Source organism: Dryas octopetala, chromosome 2 (assembly GCF_963921425.1).
Source record: "Dryas octopetala chromosome 2, drDryOcto1.1, whole genome shotgun sequence".
Lineage (NCBI taxonomy): Eukaryota > Viridiplantae > Streptophyta > Magnoliopsida > Rosales > Rosaceae > Dryas > Dryas octopetala.
Window position 1 is genome coordinate 1,805,588 of NC_141367.1, and position 10,264 is coordinate 1,815,851.

The 10,264-nt window shown below is 34.8% G+C and overlaps 1 protein-coding gene across 1 annotated transcript; it reads left to right on the forward strand.

The window, feature by feature from the left end:
* Positions 1-295: 295 nt before the first annotated feature.
* On the forward strand, positions 296-5,475 carry LOC147292421 (purple acid phosphatase 15-like). The gene is made up of 7 exons (XM_086231307.1): positions 296-587; positions 1,277-1,468; positions 2,111-2,444; positions 2,545-2,762; positions 2,883-3,073; positions 3,982-4,266; positions 4,673-5,475. The coding sequence occupies exons 1-7, from the start codon at positions 314-316 to the stop codon at positions 4,796-4,798; spliced, it is 1,620 nt and encodes a 539-aa protein (XP_086087433.1). The 5' UTR covers positions 296-313; the 3' UTR covers positions 4,799-5,475.
* Positions 5,476-10,264: the final 4,789 nt, after the last annotated feature.

The following is a 10,264-nucleotide window of genomic DNA, read 5'->3' on the forward strand; positions in this document are numbered from 1 at the left end:
AAAAAAAAAAAATCTTCGGTTTAAAATTAACTGTCAACCATAACGTTTTAGAATTTAAAATTAATTTTTTTGGAAGTAATTTAAAATTAAACATTTAAAGTTGTATCAAGTATCAACACAGAAAATATCAACAAATACAGTAACAACACAGGAAATATAAAAAAATATTATATATATATGTGTGACCCCAAACAATTTTATCCTCCAATTCTCCAAATTGGCCTCTTTTCTACTTTTTCTTTCTGTTTTAAGTCCTTTGTCCCTTCCTCACTCTTTTATATATTTTGTGGCTTTCTATTTTTACAACAAATAAATGGGTTTGTTCCCATTCACATTCTCAACAGTTGCACTCTTGGTTCTGCTGTTCACTCTGAGCTTCACACTTGTTCATGGAGGAATCCCAACTACCCTTGAAGGACCCTTCAAGCCTGTCACTGTCCCTCTTGACAAGAGCTTCCGAGGCAATGCTGTTGACTTGCCTGACACTGACCCTCGAGTTCAGAGAATCGTCAAAGGTTTCGAGCCTGAACAAATCTCTGTCTCTCTCTCTGCAACCCATGACTCTGTTTGGATATCTTGGATCACAGGTCTGAGGTCTCTAAGTCTCTTTCTCATTACAAACCTTTAGTGCTTGGACTTTCTATGGCTTTTCTTTTGAAACTTTTGTCTATGAAACTTTCCAGGTTTTTATTTAGAAAATAAAAAATGACTTTTTATATTTACTTGTCACGTGCAAGATATCTTTGAAATACTAAAATTATTTTGGCAAGAAGATAGATCTTTTTCATTTGTGGTCAAGAAGATAGATCTTTTTAAGTTTTTAACTGTTTTTTTTTTTTTTTTTTTTTGAGAAATAGATCTTTTTAACTGTTAGATATTTGATTGTACTAAAACCAAGAATTGAGTTATCATAATTACTGTTACAATCCAATTTTATGGATGGGAATGTTACAATAATAGCAAGAGTAATCTTCTAGCACCGAATCTAATTCATTATTCCCAACTTTTGATATCAACTGATGTGGTACATTTACATGTTTTAAATAAATGTTACTTTTTGGGACTTTTCTTTATAATATGAGCAAATGGAGTACTAGAGGCACTAAAAGTGTTTTTCCAAATTTTAATTACCAAGTGATGTGGCAGATTGTGTGTCAATATGTTACTTGTTAAAAATATAGAGAGAATATTGAGTACATAGTTGCATGAAGATTGAAGACTCTCTCTCTGGGTACAAGGTTCCAGCGCATTACTTGATACTTGATTGAATTTGCAGGGGAGTTTCAAATTGGCGACGACATAAAACCATTGGATCCGGAAACAGTTCCAAGTGTTGTTGTATATGGAAGGTATGGATCTCCTATGGCTAACCAATCAACGGGGTATTCCCTTGTTTACAATCAGCTTTATCAGTTTGAAGGCCTCCAAAACTACACTTCTGGAATTATACACCATGTTCTTCTCACAGGTATGATTCAGTGATAATTTGTATCCTAATACATGCCATTAGCTTTATGAGCTGCTCATTGACATTTAATCAGCAACAAGAGTATCCTCTATTGCTTAGTCACTTTACATTAAAAAGTAACCATTACCTATTTCACTACTTTATATAATATAAGAAGAGGAAAGAAGAGGTCATTTAGTGTGGGATATTCTAATGTATGACACACTTGCAGTGTTTTTTATCCTTTTGCATTAATCTCCAGGACCAGATATTATTATCTAGTAAAATTGTATGTGGGATATTTGTAATTCTATCCTTTATCTAACAATATAATTCTTTTTCTCAATTCCTGCAATTTATTTGCTTTCACACATTTATGAGTTGATGACTACTTTTAACCTGATTTCTATTTTTTGAAACTGAAAGTTAAGAAAATTAAATTCAAATAGCAATCTTAGTTGATTCTTTTAGACCGAACCATAAAAACCAAAAGTTCTTATGAAATCAAATGACATTATCATATGTTTTGCTCCCATTCTATGTGCCTGCCTCTATGTGTATGTGTATGTACAAGCATTCTTGTTTGAATTTCCATGTGTTTTCTTGGACTCACCAAATTATGATTTTGTTTGTAAGTCTCTCATTTCTAAAGTCTTTCTGCAGGATTGTTACCCAACACCCTATATCAGTATCAATGTGGAGATCCTTCTATTCCAGCAATCAGTAAAGTATCTTATTTCAGGACCATGCCAGTATCTGGGCCCAAGAGTTACCCCAGAAGAATAGCTGTGGTGGGGGACCTGGGTCTTACATACAATACTACATCAACAGTTGATCACTTGTTGGGTAACGAACCTGATCTTCTTTTATTGGTTGGGGATGTTAGTTATGCTAACTTGTATCGCACAAATGGAACTGGGTCTGATTGCTACTCTTGCTCATTTCCACAAACTCCCATTCACGAAACTTATCAGCCTCGTTGGGATTACTGGGGAAGGTGAAATTTAACTTCTCTCTACTAAATTTTGTCAGGAAGCACCTAATCAGTTTTTGTAGAACTTGACCTGAAAGCAAAATCATTGTATGTTTGTTTTCAGGTATATGCAGCCTCTAGTGTCCAAAGTTCCAATAATGGTGGTAGAAGGGAATCATGATATTGAACAACAGGCTGGAAATCAAACATTTGCTGCTTACAGTTCTCGATTTGCATTCCCCTCGAATGAGAGTGGATCATCATCCACATTATTCTATTCTTTTAATGCAGGAGGGATACACTTTATAATGCTTGGTGCCTACACTCCCTATGACAAATCAGGTTAGTTCTCCTATTGACACTGCTATTTCATCTCTTTACCTAGCGTAATTCTTTTAGCTTCTGCTAGTCATAGTTACAACTTAGGCAGCACAAATGAGAATCCTAATTTTTCTCTTACAGCGGACCAGTACAAGTGGTTAAAGAAAGACCTGTGTAAGGTTGACAGAAGTGTGACTCCCTGGTTGGTAGCTGCATGGCACCCACCATGGTACAGCACCTACACGGCGCATTACAGAGAAGCAGAGTGTATGAGAATAGAGATGGAAGACATACTTTATAAGTATGGTGTTGACATCATCTACAATGGACATGTAAGTGTAGTATGTATGGTAATGTGGATTCTATGACGAATATATTTCTACATCTTATCTCCTCTGTGCAAGCATAGCAGGTTGTTCAAGGCCGATAAGAGTCTTCCTTAGCCTTCTAGTATGCAGCCCTTCACATTAGTTAAAATCTTTTATTCTAGGATTTCATTATTTAGGTTTTAACAAGAAAATATTTTTATCAAGTCCCCAAAATCATAAATCAAATACAACATTCATAGCAGTATACCTTTCGAGTGCAGTCCTTCAAACTTCACAGATTCAATTTTCTCCATGTAAAATCATTTCAGAAGGACCTTTCATTTCGCAATTGTCTTAGAACTTCCTCATATCTGCTCATACATTTCCCCAATCTTAATCTTGAGATGAATCTCAAGGAAAGTTTCTGAACATGGGTGTGAATATGATAATCATTTAGAATAACAAAATGTTGAACCTTAAAACTGCTAGGTGAACATATAGTTAACCAAATTACTATATACGACAGCTTCTTTTAGAGGTGGTGTGATACCCTGAAGTTGTTTTAATTGTTTTTGCTTAGCTTTTCCTTTTCTGCAGTAGTGGTGAACTTAACAAAGTTGAGTTTGAGTTCTTTGTCCATAGTAACAAAATATCTTTCATATTTCTATGAATTGCATGTTTCCTATATCTTAAACCAATGTCCTTCCTTAATCACACAAACTTTAAAAAAGGAAAAAAAAAAAAAAAACTCATAGGCATGTACGGCTTGGTGCTAATTATCACAAAATGCTTCATACTGTACACAGAATAGGTGTAGTCGAGGGTATCTTATCATAGTTTGTCAGATGTTGGCGGAAAGCCTAGCATTTATTTGTACATATCAAGAAAATTGTAAATTTGAGAGTTGTGACGGTTTGGAAAACATTCAACAGGTTCACGCCTATGAGAGGTCAAATCGAGTGTATAACTACACTTTGGATCCCTGTGGTCCTGTTTATATCACAGTTGGTGATGGTGGTAACCGGGAGGAGATGGCAATTTCACATGCTGATGAACCTGGCAACTGCCCTGACCCATCTACAACACCGGATGAGTATGTGGGTGGCTTCTGTGCATTTAATTTCACATCAGGCCCGGCAGCAGGAAAGTTTTGTTGGGAGCAGCAGCCTGAATATAGTGCATATAGAGAAAGTAGCTTTGGCCATGGGATTCTGGAGGTACTTCCCTTTTCTCCTTTCTACGGAAACACAAACTTCGAGGGTACAGATGATTTCTTATGCTATAGTTATAGAAATTTTGATATAAATGATTTGCAGGTGTGTTTCTTTCACAATTTCCTTCAGTTTTTAGTATTATGAGCATTCATGTTCACATATATGGAAACATTCCAGATCAACTTAGAAGATAGAAGATGTGATGCATAGCCAGTGAAGTTTATTTTCAAGTGTTTCTGCCTAAAGTTTGGGCTGGTGACTTCATTAGCTAAGGCCTTGATCGTAGAATGAAAATACTTGAATCCTACTGAAAACAGATTTTTATTTGTCTATAAATAAATCCAACCAACATGGTTTGCATAAAATCACACTGATTACAAGCTAAGCAGCAATTTTATGTGGCTTGCAGGTGAAAAACGAGACTCATGCTTTATGGACTTGGCACAGAAATGAGGACTTGTACAGATTAGCTGGAGATCAAATTTACATTGTAAGGCAGCCTGATAAGTGTCCAGTTAGAGCCAAAGGTACATAAATAATGGAGAGCAATAAAAGAAGGACATTATTGGGTAAACAGTACCAGCTTGACCACAATAGTGAACTCTAACAATATTATACCCAACAGATGTGGATTGATTCATCTACACATTTTTTGTCTGTGTCTAGAATTTTTCAACAAATTGCTTCATCTACACATCTCCAGTTGTGAGCCCTATAGTCTTTTTACTTGTTGATGTCAGGAGTGAATTATCTTCACATGACTGTGAGCATGCATGATACATCATTCTGTAATGTTGGAGAACTATTCTAATGAAACTGCCACATTTTAAACTTGTTCTCCATTTGTATGTGGTCTAAATACCAGTTTCATATCAAAGTCAGGCCCAAGAAAAAATAAACTAAGTAAACATATACAAGAGTAAAAAAAAACAAAGTAAACATATACAAGAGTGGACCAATACGTTCAAATGGTATAGTACTGTACATTATAATATTTAATTTTGGCAAGGATTGGAAGATAATTCACGTATACATGCCATTTATTTTAGATATTTTTCAAGCATGCATTTAGAAAATATTTCCTCGTTTTTGGCTACATTGGAAGGGTGAAACTCTTAACTTATCCTAATCTTAACACCTTCTCCACCAGTCCACCTTCCCTCACAATTAGCTTATGTTAATCCCAAGACTTATAAATATTCTTCTCCTTCCTACCAGAATATTATCTTCTCAACTGTGCCTAACTTCTTTTATTTTCTTTTTATGGACGGCCTAATTTTCATATCCGCCGCGCGTTGATGAAATTTTTGCTACAAATGTGCATGACAAACATGAGATTTTAATAGAGTTTTTTGTGCAAGTTCCTCAATTAGACTTTAGTAATATTTATTTTTTATATTAATAAATTTCACATAGAATTTTGATCATCTAATAAAATGAGAGATTTTAAATGTTCAAGAAAAAAGTGCTATTTTGAAAGATATACTGCAGCCGGTGGGGAAGGAACTGCATTATGTGGGATATGTCCTGAGATTCGTAGGGTATGGCTCAGTAGATAATTCCTTGTTTCTTTGGCGCGCGTTTCGACAAGGGCTGAGTATATGTTAGTCTTAATATGAGAATATTGTTTTATTAAAAACTATATGAAGTAAGAAAATTATATCTTAGTCCAAGGTGAGGATATATAATTAATTAAACTTATGGGTGTAAATTTTATTTGACAAGATTAGCAAATCAGGTAATAGCTCTGAGGTGAATGTGGATGGATATGGAGAGATGGGTAGGAGAGAGTGCAAGGATGTAGGTATTTAATTTCTTTTGTTTGGTTTGAGGGAGAAAGGACATGAGAGGAAAAGTGGAGGGTGAGGGAAATTTATCCTTCCAACTGGATAGATTGGAGAGGGAAATTGAAGAGAATTTTTGTAAGTTACTTTTCTCTAACATTCTTCATCTCTACATGCTTTCTAGTAATTCTCTCTAACATTTTTTTCTTGATCAGGGATGGACAATGCCCTGAATATACTGGGGACTGGGGAGGATCAAGCTATTTGTGCTGTTGGCCTTGCTAAATCTAAACCTTTGTGTTTTTGTTGAAGCTATTCAATATCTTTTCATTTCATCATCACCTGTTGAGGTATCATTTATTTATTTATTTTAAATAAGAAATATTAACTGTAGTGAGTTCAGAGTCGAACAGCTTTGGATTAGTTTCATTCATTCCATGTTAGCATTTTCCACCAAAATCAAGTAGGAAAGAAGCTGACGTGGAAGCCAGTTGGATGAGTGTCAGTATGGGTCATGTCCAAAGACAAGGAAAAGACTAAAATACCCCTCCATATAGTGCCACGTCAGCTCTTTTAACAGATTATTGGATGGAGTTAAAGGAATAGGGGTTTTCGCAATAATGTTGTGAAATTCGGGTGGCAAAGTGAGAGAATTTAAGTTTCAGGTAGTAAAGTGAAAAAAATTGTATTTTACAGGGGGCATTAATGCGAAAAATTAAGCCTATATAAAATGGAATGCGCAAAATAAGATAATAAAAAATTCTCTAGAGCTAACCAGTTAGTAAAAGAATAAGGTGCTAACTACCCTTTTGGAATTACTACACAATGTAAACTCATGATCAACCGTTCATAATTTAGGTCTCTAATAAAAAATCAACCAAATCAGAAATCACTTAGCCATTTTATTATCATCAATATCATTTCATGTTTTATTGAAAAACTTGTGTTGGTTCATTTACATGAGCACAATTAGCTTACTAATAGTTGATTTTTTGAAAGGATAATATTTGAATGTGAACATAAAAAATAAACGGTTTGCATCATGAGATAACATTGTTTAGTGGGCTCAAAATTAAAGATGGTTAGTGTCGTATTATCTTACTAACTGGTTAGCTCTAGAGCGTTCCTCATAAGATAATAACTCTAAGTAGAAAAACGCCTTGTTGCTTTAATCTAAAACGATTGCTTATAGGGTGTTTCTTCTATTCTAATGTTTTTTTTTTTTTTTTTTTGTACAATTGTGAGACCCATAAATTTTCCGAATTTATTTTTGTTCAATTTAGAGGTTATTTTAATTTTTCGGAAAATTAGTTTAAGAAGTTAGAATTTTTTGGAAAATCTTAGAAGTCAAATTGGTATTTTGACCCCTTGGATAAATAGTACTAATCAAGACGAGTCCATCAGATTTTTCCAAGTCTTGAGCTATTTTTAGCGGAATTTAGAAAATAAAAGAAAATGGGATAACTAGGAAAACCTCAAATGCTGCCACATGGCATCATTTGGAGCATTGGATGCGCCAGGCATTGATGATCAGACAACCTTCTTCATTCCATGTGTTGAGCCATTTTGGAGGCGGTTCCACGTGTCAGACAGAAAGCGTACAACGCTTTGGGTCGAGTGTCAGTACCTTTCTCCTCACCTAGACACCTTTCACGTTGTGGGCTCTCAGTCTATACGCGTGTTAGGCGCATGTGGCCCACGCACCATGCATCAGCCCAGCCGCATATAGTCACCATGTGTCGATTTCCGATTGGGTATGCTTGTGACAATTGGCTCTAGCCAATCTGTTGACTCAGATGAGTTGACTTGGTCAACCTTCCCTATAAATAGGTGCCGAACCACTTCTTCCTCACTCATTTATGCCTTCTCTCTCTCTCTAGTTTCTCTCTATACAAATCTTGTTTCTCTCATAAGTTGAGTTCTAGAGCTTGGATAGATCCGTTTTCCCCTATGTGATCCGTGATATTGGTTACTTTGTATTGAATTTCTTATTCCGCGCTGTGAACTAAATTACTTCTTACCAAACAATTGCATGGCGAGTAAGGAAAAACTACCTCGCCTAAGTTCAATTGCCTTGATCCTCAAGGACTTTACTCACTTGGTGAAACGATGACCGTATGCTCAAAATTAAAGATGCGATGCATGCTAACTTGGGAAATCGGATGCAAAGAAAAGTAATGGACTTTGATGTAAAAGGTGTGAATAATCTGATTATCACAAAATCTGGCAACAATTGTAGTTCTAACAACAAATTAATCTGATAATCAAAAGTCATGAAAAACAAGGATTAAACCAACATAAATTGATACTAAGAACAATGAAATCCTAGCAGACCTAAAACAAAGGGAATAATTTTCTTGAAAGCTTGAAGAACTTAAGAAATCGAGATCCTTGATCTAAGATTTGTATTGGGTTGTGTTGGATGTGTTGAGAGAGCGTTATCAGCCTCCTATTTATAATGATCAAGACCCTAAGTCTTCATGAAAACCTTCTTCAAGTTGCATTAGGACTCCTCTTTCTTCCCTCCCAAGACTTGCCTTAATTGAATTCCTAGCTTACTAAGGATTCTCAGCATAGCTGGATTCTTTCTTTTAAAAACACTTGCTGATTTTGGTTAGATTTTGGAACTTCTCACCGTGGGTCGTGGACCTAAACCTGGGTTACGACAAAATTGGACTTCTAGATGTGGGCTTGGGCTTCTCCACGATTGGAACTTGGACTTTCATCTAAGTTCTTATGGGCTACTCCTGGGCTTGTTCGTGCATCTGGCCCAAATGTAATTTAGGGTGTAAACACACTCTAATCCAACCTGACTCCAATTAAAAGGACTTAAATCATTTTAAGGGACTTGAGACTATAATGCTCGGAGTTTGAGCATTATACTATAGGGATCTGTAATATGTGTGTCATTCTGGCATGTCCACATCCTCGGGGCGTCACAACAAAGCAGGTCCAAGGCCTGGAGAGGGGAGGGCAAGAGTTGAACTTTGGACTCAATGTGGGTATAAATGTTCTTTAATGTTGGAGATACAAGCCTTGATCGTTTGGCCACAAGTTGGACTTATGTTTGTTTATGAAACACATGGATTTTTAAACATTGATTCAAGACTTTTGATAAAATCGTATCCGCCTAATTTTATCAAGTTTATAAATGTGATTTAAAAATATCTCAACAATAGATACAAAATTAATTACATTTCCTTAATATTACTATAATTTTGTTTTGAATTCACTATAAATAAATTAGGATAATATGCATAGTCAAGCATTAGAAATGAGACACTGGGTTTTGTGAAATTTCTTCAATCCCATGACATTTTCCATTGTAAGATCACTTCTAACTTACTCACTCTTAATACTTTTTTTTTTTCCTCTAATTTCATAAGATTCATACTTCATTTAATTTTTATATACAATTTTTTATATATGTTCTTAAGTACTTCAACATAATGTCAAATAGTTTTTATATATGATGATCCTTGTTCTACTAGTTAAATGGTTTTTGTTGTACAAGTTAAATAGTTTTTATATATGATGATCCTTGTTCTACTAGTTAATATATGAGAAATTTTGGTTAAAAAGTAACTGGTCAATATATAACTTAGTAGTGTTTTATTTCTTTGTTATATTAATTAGGAGAATTGAACCTTTAACCTATCATAATTCTAACCGGATACATGTTAGAAGTGAGATTCATCTTATCTACTTATTTACTATTATACTCTGTCTGTCTGTCTGTCTCTCTCTCTTACTTTTCTTCTTCTTGATGCTAACATATCTACTTTTTTTTTCCTTATTGCAGTAATCTTAGAAGAATTTTTCAAATACTCACGAGAAAGCTTTATTTGAAAGTACAAATATACATGTTGAGAAAGATGAGATTCAATTCAATCAGATCAATGATTTACCAGATTATTAGACTATATAGAGAAAGGCGGAGGTGGTCTGCCAAAAGATTGAAATGCCGATGATTCAATTAATTGCTCGAAAATCTCTGGGCCAGTGAAGAGCTGATGAAGCCATTGTACAGGGGAAGAGCAAAGAAGAAAAAAATTGCAATTATTAATTATATGTGTGTATCGCATTTTGCTTTTAAATTGCAATTAATATAAGGGAGACTTAGAGTTTAGTCAATTTTATGAGTCTTTCTTAGACTAAGACTGGTAGTGATTTAGAGTTTTTAATCAAGTCATTTTATTTTTCTTCTTTGACGGCTT